The sequence below is a fragment of the Ornithorhynchus anatinus genome, chromosome 20, assembly GCF_004115215.2.
Source record: "Ornithorhynchus anatinus isolate Pmale09 chromosome 20, mOrnAna1.pri.v4, whole genome shotgun sequence".
Taxonomy (NCBI): Eukaryota; Metazoa; Chordata; class Mammalia; order Monotremata; family Ornithorhynchidae; genus Ornithorhynchus; species Ornithorhynchus anatinus.
In genome coordinates, this window is record NC_041747.1 from 13033010 (window position 1) to 13056798 (window position 23789).

The window sequence follows — 23789 nt, forward strand, 5'->3', positions numbered from 1 at the left end:
CTGTCCCGGCAATGGGATCGAGGAAAGTGGGGGTGGAAAGGCAGGGGGAAGGAGATGGGGTTCAGATCTGATCCTGTCCTGCTAAGAATCCACCTGTCTCTCCCCATGTCTGAGACAGTCAGCCTTCACCAAAGACCGAAACAAACGTGGCCTTTGTTGAACATTATATTGCAACTCAGCAGGGTGGCTCTTCAGACAGAAAACATCAGGGTGAATCATCCTCCACCCACCTCCAAAAGTACAATGAAAGGAGACAAATGGGACCCTTCAGGAAAAAGCCGCTTTGTGGCAAGAGCAGCTGAATCTGGGCCGCACGCTCGCAGCCTTGCAGGGGCTTCCGGGGCCTGACGCAGAGATTCTCAGGTTCGGTCCAACGTCAAGGCGGAAGGTTTTTCAGAAAATGAGCCCGAGGTGCCGAGCTCTCACCTTGCAGCTTCCTGCCCTCCCCTGCCTCCGCCCTTCCTAAAAACTCCGGGTTCACTTCTGCCGGAAGGCTGGCCAAGGGGACTGAAGCATTCTGTTCCCCAGATAAGCGGCCTGGCCTAGTGGAAAGAGCAAAACCCTGGCTACTAATTACCAGCCCTGCCACTTGCTTGCCGTGCGGGCTTGGCCGAGTTGCTTGCCTTTTCTGAACCTCCGTTTCCACATCCGTCAAAGGGGGATTTCAACACCTGGTCTCCCTCCATCTTGAGACTGTGAGCTCTGTGTGGGGCAGAGAGTGTGTCCGATCTGACTGTATTATAACCAGCCTAGAGTTTAGCACATAGTAAGTGCACGACAAATACTATGATGGTGATTATTAGAAGCTGGGGCCATATCTTTGGTTTCATTCACTCATTCACTCAGTCGTAATTATTGAGCGCTTACTGTGTGCAGAGCACTGTACTAAGCACGTGGGAAGTACAATTCAGCAACGAATAGCGACAATCCCTGCCCGCAACAGGCTCACAGTCTAGGAGCGGGGAGACAGACATCAAAACTGTAAACTATAAGGTTGTTGTGGGCAGGGAATGTGTCTGTTTATACTGTACGTCCCCCAGTGCTTAGTACAGCGCTCTGCACAAGTAAGCGCTCAATAAATTCGACCAACTGACCTACAGTGTTCAGGGAATACTGACCCCAATATTATTTTTATTACTATTATATTTGTAAAGTGCTCACTAGGTATCAAGCGCTCTAAGCGTGGTGGGTTCATTCATTCATTCATTTTTGTTAAGATTTGTTTTCCTCAGCCAAGTAGAAAAAGAGGGTCCTTCATCTCCCTATGTGGAAATGCAGAGCTAAGTTTTGTTCCCATGGCTGCTGTAGCAATAAGCCGCACTGATGATTCACAGAGAACAGGTGTTTCTATACCTGTAACTCCGGTGCCTTTCATCTGATGACAACAAAGCCTTTTACAGATGCTCATCTTGTTCATCCTCACCACCTCCCTGGGAAGGAGGCAAGCAGGAAAAAGTCCTAACCACATTTTAGATAAGAAGAAACCAAAAGGTAAATCGTGTGTGTTGCCCAAGGTCACACCACAAGCAAGAGGAGAAAGAGGATCTATAGATCCTGGAAAGGCCCTAAGCACTCATTCATTCATTCCAACGAATTTATTGAGTGCTTACTGTGTGTAGAGCACTGTACTAAGCAGTTGGGAGGGTAAAATATAACAACAAATAGACACATTCCTGCCCACAACAAGCACAACCAGAAAAGGACTAACAGATCTCCTCCACACGACTGCAATGTCTTCCCGCTGCATCGTACTCTCCCAAGCGCTTAGAATTTACGGAGCACCTTCTGTGTGCCGAGCACTGTACTAAGTGCTTGGGAGAGCATGATATTAACAAGGTTGGTAGACTTGTTCCCTGCCCACAAGGAGCTTACAGTCTGGAGGTTCACAATTCAGGAGGGACAGGTCAAAAGTCATATTCACTGATTGACTGATTCATTCATATTTATTGAGCTCCTACTGTGTGTAGAGCCCTAAGCACTTGAGATAATACAACAATAAACAGACACATTGTGAGAAGCAGCATGGCTTAGTGGAAAGAGGCCGGTCCGGTCGGCAGAGTGAAGTATGGACTGGAGTGGGGAGAGACGGGAGGCAGGGAAGTCAGTGAGGAGGCTGAAGCAGCAGTGAGGGCGGGATAGGATAAAATAGGATCACTGAGCTCGGACTGGGCGCACGCCCCAATTCTATCCTGAGTTTCCTCAAGGCAGGCAATTGGTACAGTGCTTTGCACAAAGTAAGCGCTCAGGAACTACGATTGAACTGAATTGAAAGGAGTGAAAAGCCTTCTCCGAAGCCTTTGGATGACTAGCTGGTCTGCCCTTCCTCTTCCTTTCAGCTTCTATGGAATCTGGCAGCCTATACCTTCAAGATGAGAGTCACTACCCAGATGCCATAGGGAGGGAGCGTCATTATTTGGGGATTATCACTGATGCGCTCGGCTCTCTCAGAAGTAAACACGCCCAAACCATCCGTCTTGGGGTTCTGCCTGCCCGACCAGCTGGGGTAATACCCGCTATTCCGGCTGCTTGTGACTCGGATGACTCCCGTTCACATGCGGGGCTGGAGCAGTTCCTTCAACCTTCTGGAAATGGCAAGTCCTGCATAATAATTCAAGCGATGCAGGGCTCCTCGGGAAACTAAAGCATCCGACATCACTCTGGAGAAGTTCCCGTGGAACTCAAGAAGATATCTTACATTTCCTCAAGGATTCTCCTTGACAATCAGTCGATCGAGCTGGGATTAGAACCCACGTCTTCTTGACTCCCAGGCCCAGGCTCTTTCCAACAAGCCAGGCTTCGCTACATGGAAAACATTTCAGGACCCAGAACCTTAGACATTAATTAAAAAAAACACTACCCATCAAGGCTGCCCAAACACACAATATAAAAGAAATCAATTTGAAGGTCATGTGAAGTTCACTTTCCTGTCTGAAATTTAAGCTGAATTAGACAGACAGCAGCGGGGCTAAATTGCATGAAGTCGGTAAAATTCACTGTGCCCCAAGCAGTCGGTACAAAGATCTGTCTTCTGCTTCCAGCCAACGGAAACCACAGACAGCATAATGCAATCAAAACTCCGGCCTTGTCGGGGTGAAAATCAGGCTACTGGGACACTAAACTTGTTAAGACATCCAGCATGGGCACAACCTCTCTTCTGCTAACTATGAGAGGCAGCATGGCCTAGTGGATAGAGCACCAGCCTGGGAGTCAGAAGGTCAGGAGATCTAATCCCAGCTCCGCCACTTGTCTGCTGGGTGACCTTGGGCAAGTCACTTCACTTCTCTGTGCCTCAGTTGCCTCATCTGTAAAATGGGGATAAGAGGGTGAGCCCCATATAGGACATGGACTGTGTCCAACTTGATTAACGTGTATCTACTTCAGCACTTAGACCTATGTATAGCACATAGCAAATGATTAATAAGTACCATTATTATTATTATTCTGGGCCTCATTTAACTCATCTGTAAAATGGGGATTAAGACTAAGAGCCCTATGTGGGGCAGGGACCGTGTCCAATCCGTTTATCTTGTATCTACCCCAGCACTTAGTACAATTCCTGGCACATAGTAAACGCTTAACAAATACCACATTTAGTAGTAGTAGTAGTAGTAATAGCAGTATTACTATTATTCTTCAAATACTCCAGGCCACAGGTGCCTCCAACCTTCAAACCTCTCCTCCTCCACGATGCAATTCTTCACTTAGATTCCACTGTCCCACATCATGTCACTCCAAAGCAGTGCTTGGCACAAATAGCCACTCAATACTTTCATAGCTACTGAGGTACCTATGCCACTGACTTAATCATAACTGTGGCATTTGTTACACTTTTACTTCGTGCCAAGCACCGTACTAAGCACTGGGGCAGATATAAAATAATCAGGTCTGACACAGTCCTCATGTCCCATGGGGCTCAAAGTCTAAGAAGGAGGGAGAACAGGAATTCAATCCCCATTTTAGAGATGAGAAAACTGAGTAACAGAGAAGTTAAGGGACTTGCCAAGACCCCAAAGCAGGTGAGTGATAGATCTGGGATTAGAACCCATGTCCCCGATTCCAGATGGCTGTGGTCCTTCCACTAGGCCAAACTGCTTCATGTATTTGTTAATTCATTTTTTTCCACACTCTTCCTGCTTCCCACTGTAACTGAATTTATGCTCCTACTCCCATTGTAGGTAAAAGTTGGTATGTGTGCGTGGCTTGGTGGAAAGAGCACGGGTTTGGGAGTCATAGGATGTGGGTTCTAAACCCGGCTCCAACACTTGTCTGCTCTGTGACCTTGGGCAAGCCACTTAATCCTCTTGGGCCTCAGTTACCTCACCTGTACAATGGGGATTAAGACTGTGAGCCCCACATGACACAACCTGATTACCTTGTACCTACCCTGGAGCTTAGAACAGTGCTTGACACATAGTAAGCGCTTAACAAATACCATAATTATTATTATCTTAAGCTCCTTGAGACCAGGTAGCATTTCTTACTTTTATTGTCTTTCCCAAATACCTAGAACAGGGCTGTGCACCAGAAATTCAAAAGTACTTCTGAATGATGGAACAAATGCCTCTACACTGATCAATTGTATTTACTGAGCGCTTACTATGTGCAGAACACTGTACTAAGTGCTTGGGAGAGTATAATACAACAATCGATAAAGGGTATTGTTGCTTATTATGTGCAGACTACCGTACTGAGGGCTTAGTACAGAATTAGCAGCCCTGTTTCCTGCCCATAACGAGTTTACAGTACTGAAGGGGTAATGATTCCTCCAACTACCTCTCCAGCCCTGACTTCTCTCTTTCTCTGAAGTCTGGCACTTCCTCCTGACCCAGAATATCTCTACTTGGATGTCCCACGGCCACCTCAAACCTTACATGTCCTAAACGGGACACCTCATCTTCCCATCTAAGTCCTACTGTCCTCTGTCTACAACACCACTCTCCTCGCTGTCTCCTAAATCCATAATCTTGGCATTGTCCTCAATTCAACTCACTCTTTCAACCCACATATTCAATCTGTCACCAGATCCTGTTGGTCCCGCCTTCACAACTTTGTTTAAATCTGTCCTTTCCTCAACATCCAAATTGTTACTATTCTGATCCAAACCCTTGTCATATCCCACCTCCACTACTGCATCGGCCTCCATATGGTACTTTCCCAAGCGCTCAGCACAGGGCTCCGCATACAGTAAGTGTTGAATAAATACGACTGACTTGCTGACCCCTCTGCCTCCCGTCTCTCCCACTTCACTCCATAATGAAATCACTCTGCTGCCCAGACCATTTTTCTACAAAAACTTGCAGTCCACGTCACCCCGCTTCTCAAACACCTCTTGTGGTTACCCATACACTCCTCACCATCAGCACTAAAGCCCTCGATCGGCCCTCCTCCTACTGCCTAACTCGCCGGCGACGTCTTGCCCACACTCTCCCTCTGGCCTGAAGTCCTTCTCAAATACGAAAGACACCTCTCCCCTCACCCTCAAAGACCTCCCAAAATCACATCTCCTCCTGGAGGCCATCCCCACCTAACCCCTCATCTCCCTAACTCGCACTTGGATCTGTACCGAGTCCGGAAAGAAGACAGAGAGGGAGAGAAGGGGAGACTGGTAGCTCTTTAGCACTGAGAGTTTGGGTCACTGAGTCTTGCTCCTCCTATCCCCACCCAGAAATAAGGGACGGCATATTTGAGAGCCTCCACAGGCTGGAAGAGTCAGCTTCCTTTTCTCCTTTGGACTCAGCTCCTACACGATTCCTCCCTCTCCACACAGAGTGACCTTCGTCTCCTTCCCTGGGCAGGACTTTAGCAATTCGACGCAAACAGCCCACCGTGAGGAAAACGGGGATCATTTTAGCATCCATTCTACGCCCCAAATGTCCCTCTTTGATAGCTTCCTGTCAGTCAGTCAATCGTATTTATTGAGCGCTTACTGTGTGCACAGCACTGGACTAAGCACTTGTGAGGAAACAAGAGAATAACACAACAGACACCCATAAAGGCCTTCCAGTCTGGAGGGGAAGACAGATATTAATTTAAATAAATAAATGACAGTTACGCACAGAAGTGCTGAGGGGCTGGCCGGGGTGGAGGGGTGATGAATAAAGGGAGCAAGTCAGGGTGATGCAGGAGAGAGTTGAAGAAAGGGAAAAGAGAGGGCTTAGTCAGGGAAGGCCTCATGGAAGAGATGTGCCTGAAAGGCCATGTTTCTTTGGGTTGGGGGAAGGAGGAAAGGGCCTTGTTTCTTCAGATCTGGGGAAAGAGGAAATGCACTGTTTTCCTCTTTGATATTCTGAGTGATATGTGGCTTTTGTAACATACGTTTTCACCCAAAACAGCACACGCGATTGCTTGCTTCTTTCTTCTCCCGGCTTACCGTGTAGCAAGTTTATGGCAAATGACTCCAGTGTCCGTTATGACTTCACTCAGCCTGAGCTCCAGGTGGACCTTACCCTGAAACACAGAATGACCAAAAAATCCTCATGAAATGAAAGATCTCCATCCTGGAGCACCAACCCATCAGTCAATCAATCAGTTGTATTGCTACGGTCACCAATAGTATTAAAGGCATTAAACGCTCAATAAATACCATTATATTAATATAATAATAATAATGGCATTTGTTAAGGGCTTACTATGTGTCAAGCACTTAGGTAGATACTAAGGTTGAGAGGCAGCTTGGCTTAGAGGACAGAGCACAGGCCCAGGAGTCAGAAGGACCTGGGTTCTAATCCCGGCTGTGCCGCTTGTCTGTTGTATATCTTTGGGCAAGTCACTTCACTGAGCCTCAGTTACCTCATCTGTAAAATTTGAGATTAAGAGTGTGAACCCCATGTGGGACAGGGACTGTGTCCAACCTGATTAACTCGTATATACCCCAGAGCTTGGGACAGTGCTTGGCACATAGTAAGCACTTTACAAGTACTTGTAGGGAAGCAGCGTGGCTCAGTGGAAAGAGGCTGGGCTTCAGAGTCAGAGGTCATGGGTTCGACTCCCGGCTCTGCCACTTGTCAGCTTTGTGACTGTGGGCAAATCACTTCACTTCTCTGGGCCTCAGTTCCACCATCTGTAAAATGGGGATTAACTGTGAGCCTCACGTGGAACAACCTGATTACCCTGTATCTACCCCAGCGCTTAGAACAGTGCCCTGCACATAGTAAGCACTTAACAAATGCCAACATTAATTCTAAGTACCATTTTTTCATTATTAATATTATTACTAAGCACTTGGGAGAGTACATCTTTTCTATCTTATCCACTCTACTACTTCCTCCTACCTATAACGGACTCCAGGGTTTGCGTTCTCCGCTAGACTCTAGCGGGGGATCACCTCTACTAATTTTACCGTACTCTCCCAAGTGCATAGAACAGCGTGCTGTGCACGGTATGCTCTCAGGGATTACGTCCAAAGTAGAGTCGGGAATTGAGGGGAGGAAGCTGAAGCCACAAAGCTCCCTGTCCCTACGCAATCACGGCTCTAGGCTATGGGTGGAGTGAGGGAGGATAGGAAGATAAAGATCCGAAGATGCGCTGAGAGATCCGAGGATGCGCTGAGAAATCCGATCACCTCTCCTCCACACTCCTAAATAATTCAACCCTATTCTGCCCCAATCACAGCATGGCCTGGTACAAAGACCACGGGCCCGGGAATCAGAGCACCGGGGTTCTATTCGCCACCTCTCTGCCGTGAGATCTCGGGCAAGTCGCTTCACTTTTCAGTGCTTCAGTTTCCTCGTCTGTAAAATGGGGATGAAATCTTACTCGCTCCTGCTTAGACTGTGAGCTCCATGTGAGATAGGGGCTGGGTCCATCCTGATTTCTTTGTACCTACCTTAGCGCTTAGTACGGTGCTCAGCACATAGTAAGCGCTTAACAAGTACGATCGTCTTATTACTGTTCTCCTAAATGTCCCCAGAGAAGTAACCAAAGCCGCGATTTGCCTCAGCCTGTTATACTTCATCTGAAAGCACAGCCATTTGAGGAATTCAGGTTCAAAGATATCACAGAGCAGTCCTCAAGAAGAAAACAACCTCAAAGCCACAGAAGTCAGCAGCTCACCCACCTTCAGTTTTCACCAGCTGCAGATTTGTGGTTCAACGCAAGAACACGTTAAAAAAAAACAAGAGCAAAGCTGTCTTCCTTTTAATACCACCCACCCCCAAGGGGAGCTGAAGGATTTGGAGGATTGAAGCCACTGATGGGCTCCCCCCATAAGAATTACCATCATCAAAGCTCCCAATTGGTCCCATGATGTTTTTGCTTTGCTACGGAAAACCCCGGATTACATGTCAGTCACACCCAGGGTCTCTAACTGTGCCTGAATGTGGGGGTTGGGGGGAAACGTGAGGAAATAAAGCTTCCCCTCAGACAGAGTTAATGAGAGAAGAGGAAACCAAAAGAGGCTTCCAGTTGCTTGGCAAGGGTCATTCATTCAACAGCATTCATTGAGTGCTTACTTTGTGCAGAGCACTCTACTAAGCGCTTGGGAGAATACAATATAACAATAACAGACACGTTCCCCGCCCACAACGATCTTACAGATTAGAGGGCCTTTCAGGCAGCAACCTAGGTCCAGTACTTAGGTCCATATCTGCAATTTATTTATTTATATTAATTTCTGCCTCCCCTCTGGACTGTAAGGTCCTTGTGGGAAGAGAATGTGTCCGTTTGTTGCCAAATTGTACTTTCCAAGCTCTTAGTACAGTGCCTTGCACACAGAAGAGCTCAATAAATAGGAATGAATGAATGAATGAATGAATGAAGTTCAAAGTCTAAGACTGCTGTGGTGAAATGGTATTTCGACCCACTTCTCCAAGGCAGCAAACTTGGAGAATACTTGGCAGACTGTAAGCTCGTTGTGGGCAGGGAATGAGACTGTTTGTTGCTATACTGAACTCTCCCAAGTGCCTAGTACAGTGCTCTGCACACAGTAAGCGCTCAACAAGTACGACTGAATGAATGAGTGAATGAATGGAGGGGGTATGGTTAGGGAGAGGTTGGGGGTGTGGATACTAAGTGACTCGTCGTCCCGATCATCATCAACAACGCTATTTAGTGAGCGCTTACTGTGTGCAGAGCACTGTACTAAGCGCTTGGGAGAGGACAATACAACAGAGTCAGACACAGTATCACCCCTTCCCATCGCTAAAGGAGAGGCTCCCAAAGAACAATTATCAGAACAATAATATAACAATTACGGTATTTGTTAAGCGCTTACGATGTGCCATACACTGTTCTAAATGCTCAGGAGCTTGATGTCTAGGGTTTTGGGGGCTCAAGGTCCAGGGGCTTGGAGGTGAGAAGCAGCATGCCCTAGCAGAAAGAACACGGGCCTGAGAGTCAGAGGACCTGGGTTCTAATCCCAGGTCTCCCATTGCTCTGCCAGTTGCTTGCTGTGCGACCTTGGGCAGGTCACTTAACTTCTCAGTGACTCAGTTTCCTTGACTGTAAAAAGAGGATTCAATACCCATTCTCCTTCAGGCTGGGAGCCCCATTAGGGACAGGGACTGGGTCCAACCTAATTGAGTTGTACCTACCCCAGGGCTTAGAAGAGGGCTTGACATCAGAGTGCAAAATACATTCCATGGTTTTAAACATAAATGTCTCAAACCCTGAATATCACTGCCTTTATGAAAGGACAGTTTGCCCCACCTTTGAAACAGAGTGAGGTTAAAATACCTAAATAGAAGCAACATGGCATAGTGGATAGAGCACGGGTTTGAGAGTCAGGAGGTCATGCGTTCTAATTCCGCCTGGGCCACTTGTCTGCTGTGTGACCTTGGGCAAGTCACTTCACTTCTCTGTGCTTCAGGTACCCCATCTGTAAAACGGGGATTAAGACTGTGAGCCCCATGTGGGACAGGAACTGGGTCTAACCTGATTTTCTTGTATCCACCCCAGGGCTTAGCACAGTGCCTGGCACATAGTAAGAGCTTAAGTACCATAATTATTTTTACTATAAAACGAACTGACAAGGTCCAGGGGCTTGGGGGATGCTAGGACCAGGGGCTCAGGAGTTTGACGTCCCAACGAAACACAGGCACAATGTAGCTGAGGCAGACAGAACGCTGTCAAAACAATCCCGCGTGTAACAGAAGGAGGCTGCCCATTTTTCCCTGCCTCGGGGCAGTCGACTGTCTGAAGCAGTCCCAGGTTGGCTGTGACACACGGCAACAGACGGAATCGAGGTATCACTGACAGCAGGTTGTCTTCATCCTCTCCTCTTCCCCCACACATGGCGGGGAAGCGCCTCTAGAGAAGGAAATACTCTTCTGAGAAATTCTTAGAAAGGCCACTGAGTCAGGCTTTGCCCCAGCACACACCAGGGTGAAACATCTTCCCCAAAAGCCCCTTCATCTCAGGAACGTGACCACAAAATACTCTGCAAACCCCTTCAGACCTTTCGAAGCGGAGATAAAGGAGAGACCGGCCTGAATGCCATTCATATTTCTTTTCCTTGAAATAAGCGTTTATCACGCTTAGCCCCAAAGCAGTTATTTAGTAATTTGGTTTTCGCAGACTATAAGTAGAAGAAGTGACCGGAGGGAGAAATGATTCCAAAAACAGAAGCCACCTCCGAACTCTGAAAGAAGCAGCTTTTATATTTCATTCTTTCTAGGTTTAGGGGTTTTTTTAGTTGCATGATACACTTTAAATTTAGGAATGTCATAAATACCACAGTTATTATTAGAAATTGGTCTCCAATGGAACTCTTTTGGATCCTAAGGCCTAAGTGAAAATACAAAGATGTGGAGCAGGCAAATAACAACAACAACAACAACAACAACTGGGGTATTTGTTAAGCACTTACAATGTGCCAAGTACTGTACTAAGCTCTAGGGTAGTTACCAGTTAATCTGGTTGGACACAGGCCCTGCCCGACATGGGGCCCGACGTTATGGGGAGGAAATGTGTCTTACCAACTCTGTTATGGTAAAGGGCTCAATAAGTACCACCAATTGCCCGACTGATTTCACATCATTTCCTTGTCTGTTAAATGCAACAAGCTCAGGTCTGGGTTCTGTATTCAGCTCGGAGAGTTCAGATATTAGTTTCAGATCCAATCTCTATCGCTGATCTTTCCCTTGCTAATTCATTCTCCTGTTTCCTTCTGGTTTCTGGACATCTCCATCTGGATGGCATCATAACTCATCTCTCTCCTCAACTCATTCCTCTTTCTCACTTTTCCATCACTGTCAACACCGTTTTCCTCCCTGTCTCAGAAGCCTGAAATCCCAGGGATAACTCTGACTCCTCTGTCTTCTACTTCCCACATTTATATAGCTTCTAAATAATTTCATGAATCCACTCCCCTCCTCTCCACTTTTACAATCACCCTCTGCTGTAGATTTTTCTTAAAGCCTCCTGAGGTCTTTCTGGCTCCTCCCTTCAAACACAACAGGGATAATCATAATAACTATTATTACTATTATTAAGCGCTGGGGTAGACACAAGATAATCAAGTGGACACAGTCTCTTGTCCCTCAGGGTGCTCACAGTCCAAGTAAGAAGCAGTAGGCAGTAATAATAATAATTGATAATGATAATAATAATGGTATTTGTTAAGTGCTGCCTTTGTGCCAGGCACTGTTCTAAGTGCTGGGGTAAATACAAGTTAATCAAGTTGGACACAGTTATGTCCCACGTGGGGCTCACAGTCTAAGTAGGAGGGAGGAGGATTTAATCCCCATTTTACAGGTGAGGAAACTGAGGCCCAGAGAAGTGAAGTGACTTGCCTAAGATCCCACAGTAGGCAAGTGGAAGAGTTGGAATCAGAACCCAGGTACTCAGATTCTGGGCTTTTTCCACTAAGCCATGGTGCTGCCCAATAGATTAGAGAGATAATAGATTTATAGAGATTCCTGGTTTGCAATAAAGGCAAGCAGGAGTCACCTGATTATAGTCCAAAGGTTTCTGGGGACCTCCAGGAGTAGAGGGAGAGGGGAAGTCTGACATTTTTAGTTTGCCTGTGGCCAGGGAACGTATCTGTTCACTGTTCCACTGCACTCTCCCAAGCGCCTAGTAGCGTGCTCCACACACAATAAGCGCTCGATAAATACGACTGAATGAACGAATGAACGGCCCTTGCGGAGCTGAGCTCACCTGCACTTCGGAATCGGCATCCACGTGCTGTAGCTGGAACCAAGTGTCTCTGTTGTGATACTTCTGCAAGTCTTCCTTCTGGATGGCCACTTTGCCTAAGAAACAATGAAATCCATGAGTCCAACCGTCAATGCTAACTGCTCAGTGTTTTCTCGGGGCAGAGCCCTGTAGTAAATGCTTGGGAGATTATAATAATTTATAATGACACTTTTTTCTGGTATTAGTAATAATAATAATAATTGTGGTATTTGTTAAGCGCTTACTATGTGCCGGGCACCAAACTAAGCACTGGGGGTGGATACAAGCAAATCGGGTTGGACACAGTCCCTTTCCCACATGGGGCTCACTCTTAATCTTGTTAAGCACTTACAGGGTGCCAAGTGCTGGGGTAGATACAAGGTAATCAGATTGGACATGGTACCTGTCCCACATGGAGCTCACAGCTAAGGTCACCCAGCAGACAAGTGGAGGAGCTGGGATTAGAACCCACGACCTATGACTCCCAAGCCTGAGCTCCTTCACATTAGGTCACACTGTAACATACAGAGGAAGTGCTTCCCTGCTCTGAACACTAAGGAATCTCAACTGCGGGCAAATCCCGAGCTCAAAGGATGGCGTATAGAACTATGGTACCTTGTGTGGTGAAATCGGAATCATCAAATACCTGTTCTTCCTCTTACTTAGCCTGTGAGCCCCATGTGGAACAAGAAATGTTTCTGACCTGATTGACTTGGATTTATCCCAGCGTTGAGAATGCTGTTTGTCACTAAGTAAACGCATAACAAATATAATAACAATAGACCATGAGCCCCTTGCTGTGCTGAGTGACCTTGAGCAAGTCACTTCACTTCCTCTGTGCCTCAGTTAACTCATCTGTAAAATGGGAATTGAGACTGGGAGCCCACAAGGGACAGGGACTGTGTTCATCCGCCATAGCGCTTAGTACAGTGACTGGCACATAGTACACGCTTAACGAATGCTACAATTATTATTAAAGTCCGACCTGCTTATGTTTTACCCATTCTAATACCTGGCACACAAGTGCTTAATGAATATCAAAATTATGACCAAAGCTGGCTGTAAAGAGAAGAGCGGAGAGTAAAAAGATGAAGACAGGGAGGAAAAGAAAAAAACCCACCCGCAGATGTCCTGTACCCACCCGGAAGGGAGAGCTGAAAAAGTGCCTTCCACCAGGACTTGGATAAAGTCCTAGAGTCATTCAAATGATGGGCCACTTAACTTCCTTTGGCTCATTCATCACCCAATTATAAATATATAATGACATCTTTCACGGTGCAGCTTTGTAATTTCCTCTCCCCATGGACTGTTCAGTTACAGCCTCTCTGATGCTTGCTCCCGCTTTTTTTCTCTCTCTCTGGAATTTGCTAAGCGCTTCCTATGTGCCAGGCACTGTACTAAGCACTGGGGTACATAGAAACTAATCAGGTTGGACACAGTCCCTGTCCCACTTGAGGTGCACAGTCAATCTTCTTTTCACAGACGAGGAACTGAGGCACGGAGAAGTGAAGTGACTTGCCCAAGATCACACAGCAGACAAATGACGGGGCCAACTATCCACTCAGACATGCCACTATTCAGCATAACAGTCAGTTGTGATTCAGTTACGTGGATTCCAGAACCCTAGCACGGACTAGTGCTTAGAGCTCGGGCCTGGGAGTCAGAAGGACCCGGCTTCTAATCTCAGCTCCTTCACTTATCTGCTCCGTGACCTCGGGCAAGTCGCTTCACTTCCCTGTGCCTCAGTTCCCTCATCTGTCAAATGGGGATTAAGACTGTGAGCCCCGTGTGGGACAGGGACTGTGTCCAACCTGATTTGCTTCTATCTATCTCAACGCTTAGAACAGTGCTTGACACATAGTAAGCGCTTAACAAACACCATCATTATTATTACTATTATTACGTATTTTTTGATTCATACGTGAATCCCGGAACTCAAACATCGTCAATGTACTCTAGAAAGCCGTCCTGGGAGAGGATGCAAAGGGCAAACCTCCCCACCAGCCTCTGGAGCCTATCGGGATCTCTGGCCAGTTCTGGAGCAGCGGTCTTGTGCGCTCATCGCCAAGGGCGACGGACCCACCGAGCACTGTACCCTTTTCCCGAAGCTTGCTCTGTCTACGCCCAAATGGGGGATGAACTCGGCAAAGAAGAGAGATGGGAGGAAATCAACCGGGGAGCAATCCCATAAGTGGTGCTGTTGCCTAGCGGATTACGCCCGGGCCTGGGAGTCAAGAGGACCTGAGTTCTAATCCCAGCTCCGCCTCGTGGCTGCTGTGTGAGCTTGGGCAAGTCACTTTAGTTCTCTGGGCCTCAGTTTCCTCATCTGGAAAATGGGGATTGAGACTGACCTTTAGGATGAGGTATTCCAGCAGCACTTGGTGCTGAGAGGGCATCGATGCCCCTCCCTCTCCCCTCACCTCCTCTGCCACCCGCCTCCTCTTTTCCCCCCACCCCGCCCCGGGCATAGCTGCTGGCGACAACCCATAAAAGCCCCGCTGGATTTGGTCCCAAATGCCAGGTGACATGATTCAGGAGAAACATGATAATGGATTCTAAGAAACTGCAGCTCCAGCTTAATTACATTTGACACTCTTGCAGAGCGGTATAGTGACAGCGAACTTCAAGAGCGTAATCTTTAATTAAGGGGAAAAAAACCTCCCATTGAGACTGCCTAAAGCAAAATATTTGAAAAATGGAGCTCGGTGGAGGAAAAGTGTTACAGGAGCATTAGGCTTGTCACTTAATACACAAAGGAAGCAAAGTGTGTTGTTGGGTTAATAGAATTTGTTAAGAGCTTACCATGGGCCACGCTCTGTTCTAAGCACTCGAGTAGACACAAGGTAATCAGGTCCCACATGGGGCTTACAGTCTTAATCCCCATTTTACAGATGGGGTAACTGAGGCCCAGAGAAATAATAATAATAATAATAATGTTGGTATTTGTTAAGCACTTACTATGTGCCGAGCACTGTTCTAAGCGCTGGGGTAGACATAGGGGAATCAGGTTGTCCCACGTGGGGCTCACAGTCTTAATCCCCATTTTACAGATGAGGGAACTGAGGCACAGAGAAGTTAAGTGACTTGCCCATAGTCACACAGCTGACAAGTGGCAGAGCTGGGATTCGAACTCATGAGCCCTGACTCCAAAGCCTGTGCTCTTTCCACTGAGCCACGCTGCTTCTCTGAATGAATTGCCCAAGATCCCACAGAAGACATGTGGCAGAGCTGGGATTAGAACCCAGGTCCTTCTAACTCCCAGGCCCGTGCTCTATCTGCTAAGCCAAGATGCTTCTAATAGTATTAGGCACTTACAACGTCCAGAGCACTTTGCTAAGCACTGGGGTGGATACAGGCCAACCTGGTTGGACACATTCCCTGTCTCACGTGGGGCTCACAGTCACAATCCCCATTTTACAGATGAGGTAACTGAGGCCCAGAGAAGTGAAGTGATTTCCACCATGCCCTGTTTTTCATATAGAACAATCTGACATGCAGAGCGCTGGTTGAAGAGGAAAGGAAGTCGCCTAGATGGTGAACGTATCTTCCAAGCTACGGCAGTGAGGGTCAGGCAACTCTTCAGGGGTGTAACGAACAGGACCGAATTAAGAGGGGAGACGTGAAATATCTCCTCTGCCTTTGGTTTTTACCTTCAATTTTAAAGAATAAGGGTGAAACCACATTTCTAGTGTGGGCTATTCATTTCATTCCACCTTCCCGTGGAAGCAATCGCTTTATTTTCAAATGATAAGATACTTATGCTTTCTTTCTGTACTATCCAATATTGTTTAAGCTGACCTGGCAATCTTAATCTTTACCAACTATTTTCCAGTATCTCTTTGAAGGGACACATGGGCTACAATCTAAATTACAGCATGTCAGTGTTTAAATGAATGGAAAGATTTGTACCGTCGCTATTAAAGTAGTAAAGGAAGCAGGCCTCTGGTAATAATTCAGCCTGAAGACTCGCTGGGGAACAGGTTATTTCCAGGAGTAACAGATTGGTATTATAAAACTGGAGAGCTTGGAAGCTTGCTTTTTCATTGTTAATAACTAGTGTTTTGTATAGATCTTGTATAAACCCACCTCTTCAATCTGTCACCAAATCCTATCGGTTCAATCTTCACAAGATTGCTAAAATCCGCCCTTTCCTCTCCATCTAAACTGATACCACATTAATTCAAGCGCTTATCCTTTCCCACCGTGACTACTGCATCAGCCTCCTTGCTGACCCCCCTACTTTCTGTCCTTCCCCACTCCAGTCCATATTTCACTCTGCTGCCCGGATCATTTCTCTATAAAAACGTTCATTCTCGTCTCCCCACTCCTCAAGAGCCTCCAGTGGGTTGTACTAGGAGAGTAGCGAGGTGACATAAGAGGGGACAAGGTGATGGAGGGCTTTAAAGCCAATCGTGAGGAGTTTCTGTTCGATGTGGAGGCAGCCACTAGAGGTTTCTGAAGCATGGGAAAGATGGCCTGAACCCAGGTGTGTCAGGGCAGCCACAAAACGATCATTTCCAAATCCCACTCCGGCACCACGATGGGCTGTTCCGACACCATCAAGGCCCACGGCTCATCCACACCCTGGGCACTCGGGCAACGTGGGCACCAGCAGCAAGCACTTGTGCCCAGAGAGAGGCTGGTGTCGGGCTTCTGGGCCCCCTGACGCCGCCCAGCCCAGTGGCTCACCTCAACCATTCCTGATAGGGATCCTTTCTGGCACTGCAGAACCGAGGACAAAATGGATTCCACCCGCGCTCGGCCGAGTTCCCAGGCGGGCATTTGGGAGCCACGCACGGAAGGCACGGTTGTTATGGCAAATCCCGCAATCCCCCTGCCTCCGTTCCACTTCTGATCTGGCTGAACCTGAACCTCCTCAGGGCCCGTCGCCTGAGGGTTCTGTCCTCAGAGAGATTAATTTTCCCAGAATAATCTTAGGAGCCAGGGCTGGAGTCAGAACACCCCGCTTTACCAAGTGCCCTTCCTTCCTCGGGCCGAGCGGCGAAGGTCACAAACTGAACCCCCCGAGGCCCCAAAAGGACCCTCCACGTCAACCCCCACTATCCCCTGCTCCTCCCAGGCCTCAGACACGACGGTGCCATCCAGGCCCGATTCTAGAGCCACGTCTGAGCTGGCCGAGCATTCTTTTAGCGACGCCTGACTCACTGGCCTTCATCAGCAGGCAGCGGGTATGGTAACCTGACGGATACCGGATGGAAAATTCTCACAGGGCAAGTTTCTGCTTCTTGCTTCTAGGCTACATATGTCGAAATACTTTTCTGTTGTTCATTACTACTGAGAGAGAAGTGGAAAACCTGAGCCAGATAAATGGCTAGCCCTTCCTCATGGTTTTCACCCCACCCTCAGTCCTACAGCACTTATAGCAGTAAATTATTCCATTTATATTAACATCTCTTTCCTCTTCTACACTGGAAGTTTGTTGTGGGCAGGGGATGCTACTAACTCTCTCTCTCAAGTGCTTAGTAGAGTGTTCTGCACACAGCAAGTGCTCAATAAATACCACTGACTGATTGTTTGAGTTCCCCCAATGACACCTAGCAGCTTTTTGAGTGCAAAGATTATGTTAATGACAGTGAGATACTCTGATCAGTTTGGACCAGTGTGACTAGAAACAAAGCATGTTCGATAATCCCTTTCACATCATGCGTTTGTGAAAGCTGCACTTCGGCACTTTAATCAATCAAGGTATTTCGTGAGCACTAACTAATAATAATAATAATAATAATAATAATAATGTTGGTATTTGTTAAGCGCTTACTATGTGCAGAGCACTGTTCTAAGCACTGGGGTAAACACAGGGGAATCAGGTTGTCCCACATGGGGCTCACAGTCTTCATCCCCATTTTACAGATGAGGGAACTGAGGCACAGAGAAGTTAAGTGACTTGCCCACAGTCACACAGCTGACATGTGGCAGAGCTGGGATTCGAACTCATGAGCCCTGACTCCAAAGCCCATGCTCTTTCCACTGCGCCACGCTGCTTCAACTGCCCACTAACTGTGGGCAGAACATTGTACTGAGCACTTGGAAGAGGACAATGCAGTGGAGTTGGTAATAATGATAATGATGGCATTTGTTAAGCTTTGTGCCAGGCATTGTACTCAACACTGGAAACACGCTCCCTTCCCACCAGAAATTTAGTCAAGAGGGGGAGATAGACATATCTACTGTGTGTAGAACACGTGCAGAACATTTTAGAAAAATGAACCGGGCAGCAGAGTGAAGTACGGGCTGGAGAGGGGAGACAGAAGGTAGGGAGGTCTGAAAGGCCGTTACAGTAGTCGAGATGGAATACGACAAATTCTGGGATGCGATACGCAGAAGGCACGGGTGTCATGGCAAATCCCACAATCTCCCTGCCTCAGCTTCACTTCCTAATCTGGCTGAATCTGACCCTCCTCAGGGCCAGGGTTCAGCCCTCAGAGAGATGAATGGTGGCAATTTGGATGGAGAGGGAAAAGGGTCAATTCTGGAAATGTGCAGCACTAACTGGCAAGGTTGGCAACACCCTGAAGATGGATGTTGAAACAGACGGAGGAATCAAGGATAAAGCCACATCTGTGGGCTTGAGAGATGAGGGAGGATGGCAACTGTCCACTGGGATGGGAAATTTAAGTGAAGGGGAAGATTTGGGAAGGAAAATTAGTTCAGTTTTGGATGGGTTGAGTTTGAAAAACCAGCGAGTGGGACAACCAGGTAAAACTTAGAGGCCAAAGGAAATAAATGCGGGTTTGCAGAGAAGCAGGGTCCTGTTGGTATTTCTCCCCCTGGGCATCACAATCTTCTGAGTCTCTGTTCCAAAGTTGCTCCCTCAATTCTGGGAATCAATCAATTAATGGTATTTACTAAACATTTACTCTATGCAGAGCACTTTAGCGCTTAGGAGAGGACAATAGAACAGAATTAGCAGACACATCCCCTGCCCAGAATGAGCTTGCAGTCTAGACAGAGAGGCAGATATTAACATGAAACAGCGTGGCCTAGTGGAAAGAACAGGGGCCTAGGAGTCAGGGCACTGGGATCTAATCTCGGCTCTGCCTCTTGCCTGCTGTGTGACCTTAGGGAAGTCACTTTACTTCTCTGGGCTTCAGTTTCCTCTTCTGTAAAATGGGGACTAAATCCTACTCCCTCTTATTTAGGCAGCAAGCCCCATGCAGAACAGGAACTGTTTCCTATCTGATGATTTTATATCTACTCCAGGGTTTAGTACAATTCTTGGCACACGATAAGGGCTTAACAAGTACCATTAAAAAAAAATACTGAGTTCTAGGCACGAGGTTAACCCAGCTTCTGCTGGGTATGCCAAGCTCTTTAAGGTTTTGCTTCACTGAGCTTTAAAAAACCCCTATTTACATGTTCTAGTAATTAGTCACCCCAGAAAACTCTTCCACTCTGCCCTTTCATTAGCTTTTCAGTGACTTCTTGAACCACAGGTTAAAAGATGGCCTCCAAAATCAAGGTATTGGCTTTCTTTTCAGAAATCTGAGGAAATTCCCTTCAGCGTATTACAGGAAACTGTTCCTCAAGGACAAATTAAACTTTAGGCTCAGGGTTTCAGTAGTATTATCTCGGCTATCGACAGCTGTTGAATTATAGTCATTTATATAACCGGGTGCAATACCACAGCAGTGAGAGTAACAATTTGAACACTCATAACTATAAAATTGAAACTCCCAGTTTTAAACATATCCCATAAACATAAAGACGTTTCAACAACTCAAAGGTGCTACTTAAAAAGTCATGCTATTTTACTCAGAATGGGCTAATCTCCCAGACTTTTTATTGCCTCTCTTCGGACCAAACCCTCTCCCCAAGAATCCAAGTGGGCTTTGATTTCTGGATATAAGACAAGCTCTGAACACCGAAGACTCTGGATTTGGGCTAAAAGGTTGATAAAATTAAAAGTTCAGCTTGATTTCTGCCCATCTGATGCCTTTGGAAGGACCAAGATCAGTTAGAATGGGTTCTAATCCCAGCTCCGCCACTTGTCTGCTGGGTGACCTAGGGCAAGTCACTTCACTTCTCTGGGCCTCAGTTACCTCATCTATAAGATGGAGAATTGAAACTGTGAGCCCCATATGGGACAGGGACTATGTCCAACCCGTTTTGTTTGTTTCCACTTCAGCTCTTAGTACTAAGTACATACTAAGCTCTTAACAAGTACCATTATTATTGTAACCATTGAACCATTAATGCTGCGACTAAGTAGTAACAGCACTTAGTACAGTGCCTGGCACATAGTAAGCACTTAAATACCATCATTAGTAATAGACTTAGTAGTATTAGTAATAGAAAACTAATTAAGACTTTGCCAGAGTCTTGGGCATGAAATGGATCGTATTTATCGAGTCCTTACTGTGTGCAGGACACTGTATTAAGCGCTTGGGAGAGTACAAAACAACAATATACAGATATATTCCCTGCCCACAATGAACTGACAGTCTAGAGGTGGAGACAGGCATTAAGAGAAATGGAAACAGATTACGGATGTGGACATAAGTAATTTGCAAGTGCTCCCGCCCATTCCTGGGTTGAAATACGCTCCCCCTTCCCTCGTGGCAAAAGTGCATTGTAATTCTGCAAGCAAGTCAAATAATGATAGCAGCAATAATAATTGCGGTATTTATTAAGCGCTTACTACGTGCCAGGTACTGTACTAAGCGCTGGGGTGGATACAAGCAAATTGGATTGGACACAGTCACTGTCCCATGTGGCGCGCACAGTCACAATCCCCATTTTACAGATGAGGGAAGTGAGGCACGGAGAAGTTACCAAGAAAACTCTATGGATACACATACCAGAACGTCGTTACGGCAGAAGATGGGACATTCGGAGAGGGTGTGACCACGGAGTCGCTACGGCTAGGAAACGAGTTGACGGTATTTGAAGAACTGAGGCCCAGAGAAGTGAAGTGACTTGTTCCAGGTCACACAGCAGATAAGTGGCAGAGCCAGGACAAGAACCCATGACCTTCTGACTCCCAGGCCTGTGCGGGATTGACCCATCCGCTACTCCATAAACAGTTAACGTCACTTGCACCTACATTCCCCATTTCCTCCCCCCAAAAGGCCGCTTACAGATTTCTGGACAAAGCCACTGGGCAGAGATGATATTTTATTTCTTCTGGAGGCTTACCGCAACTTTCCTTGAGAGTTCGTGAGCTAAGTGTGCTATAAATAAGTGTGAATCACAGGCCCCAAACGGTCCACCCTGATTAACAATCTGCCCATTCTTTCACTAGGGTGACACCAAGCAACCCTCGGGAATGGTATGTACTGAGCTTCCCTCCTCAAAATACAGACCAGCCACGGACCATTTCTCCCATCACGTGGGGCCTAAAGACTAAGATATTTCATTTAGTCACTCATCGCAGGGCTTTAGCCTGGAAGCAGCGTGGCCAAATTGAACGAGCACGGCCCTGGGAGTCTCAGGACCTGGGTTCTAATTCTGGCTCTACCATGTGACTGAGCAAGTGACTTAACCTGGTTTTGCTTCAGTTACCTCATCTGGAAAAAAGGGATTAAATCCTACTCTAGACTTGAAGCTCTTCACGGGCAGGGAATGTGTCTGTTATATTGCTATAGTGTTCTCTCCCAAGCATTTAGTACAGTGCTCTGCACATGGTACAGAACCGCTCAATAAATATGACTGACTACTCTCTACTACCTAAATTGTGAGCCCCATGTGGGACAGGGACCTTGTCCAAAACTGTTTAACTTCCCCAATTACTTGGCACATACGAAACACTTACCAAGTACAAGTAACAAGTATTTTTTTTATGGTAGTTGTTAAGTACTTACTATGTGCCAGGCACTGTTCTAAGTGCTGGGGCAGAGCCAAGCTAATCAGGTTGGACACATTCCCTGTCCTGCATGGGGCTCACAGTCTTAATCCCCATTTTACAGATAAGGTAACAGAGGCACGGAGAAGTGAAGTGACTTTTCCAAGGTCACAGAGCAGACAAGTGGCGGAGCCGAGATTAGAACCCAGGTTCTACTGACTACTGAACCCAGGCCCATGCTCTAGTCACTAGGCCACGCTGCTTCTCAGTTACGAAAATATCATCTGTTGGCTACCTGCAGGAGAGCGTGGTTTCATCATAACCTGGTATCTATTTCTTCTCATGCAGGCTGCTTCATGCTTAAAGCTTCATGAATCAAGCATCCAACTCAATGGGAATACCAGAGATTTCTCCTCCTCTCTTTTCTTTCTAAGCTTAGTGAAAGATTCCCCTCTTCCCTCGGCCCATGTTTTGCTCCCCACTGAGAGAACGATTTAACCAAGCGGCCTGATTTACTGCGGGCTACTTGAATGGAAGTTCCAAGAGAAAGATGGAGCCCAATACAGTGCCCTATACCCAGCAGGTACCCAATACAGTGCCCCTCTACACACAGCAGGCATCCAGTACAGTATATATGGCAGGCACCCCCTAGACTGTCCCTTCACACAGCAGAAGCAGTGTGGTCTAAGGGACAGAGCATGGGAGTCAGAAGAACCTCGGTTCTAATCCCGGGTCTGCCATTTGTGTTTTGTGATCTTGGGCGAGTCACTTCACTCAGTTTGCCTCAGTTCCCTCATCTATAAACTGGGGAGTGAGACGGTGAGCCCCATGTAAAATGGGGATTATGCTTTGGGAGTCCAAGGTCACCCAGCACCTGACTCACAGTAAGCGCTTAACAAATACCACAGTTATTATTATTACTATTATTATATAGTGTCCTACATACCCAGCAGGTGCCCAGTGCAGTATCCTGAAATGGCAGGCGGCTAGTACAGTGTCCCACACACCTTCTAAATGAGATTAATGATGACAATGTGCCATAAACTGAGGTAGCTCAGTGATTCACAGCCAAGGCGACAGCAAAATCCAGGGCGGGGCCTCTCACCTAATAATAATAATTACGGCATTTGTTAAGCACTTACTACGTATACCAGGCACAGTCCGTGCCCCACATAGGGCTGACACTCTTAATCCTCATTTTAAAGATGAGGTAACTGAGGCCCAGAGATGTAAAATGACTTGTGCAACGTCATACAGCAGGCAAGTGATGGAGTCAGGATTTGAACTCAGGTCCTTCTGATTCCCAGGCCCAGGCTCAATCCACTAGGCCATGCTGCTTCTCCACGTCAGAAGCGGGGCCGGGGGCGAGGACTAGGAGAAGGTACCAGTGACTGCATGTACACTCAATGTTCTGTGGCATCATGAACACTGCATGTACACTGGATGTGCCCTGCATTCACAATGACTGTGTGCACACTGCATGGACTGAGACTCTATTTTAACGTCTTCCCTAGACCTTAAGCTCCTTCTAAGTACGGATCACATCTATCAACTTTATTGTATCGTACTTTCCCAAGCGCTTCGTACAGTGCTCTGCACAGAACGAGTGCTTGATAAATCGACTATGGGCAGACTGCATGAACTGGGACTGAAAGTGGATTGCATTTACTGGGGTTGAGGGGGAAACAATTACGCCTTTTTTTTTTTCCTCAGAAGAAAAGGACCCAAAATCAGTTATCTCACGCTAAAAAACTGAAGTTAGGGTCTGAGCCAGGGCATCAGAGAAGCAAACAAGGCTGTGGCATGTTGGGAAATGGTTTGTTTAACAGGACATGACTTATGATACAGCGGCAAGAGACAAGTTGAAGCACAG

The 23789-nt window shown here is 46.9% G+C and overlaps 1 protein-coding gene across 3 annotated transcripts in view; it reads right to left on the reverse strand.

Moving 5' to 3' along the window:
* The window catches only part of RASA3 (RAS p21 protein activator 3), a 172204-nt gene that overhangs the window by 42596 nt on the left and 105819 nt on the right, over positions 1 to 23789 (reverse strand). For all 3 annotated transcript variants that reach the window (XM_029048305.2, XM_029048302.1, XM_029048303.1), the window contains exons 4-5: positions 12097 to 12191; positions 6371 to 6447 (exon numbers count right to left, since the gene is read on the reverse strand). In XM_029048305.2, the coding sequence (XP_028904138.1) occupies positions 6371 to 6447; positions 12097 to 12191 (172 nt within the window). The remainder of the gene's footprint in view (positions 1 to 6370; positions 6448 to 12096; positions 12192 to 23789) is intronic.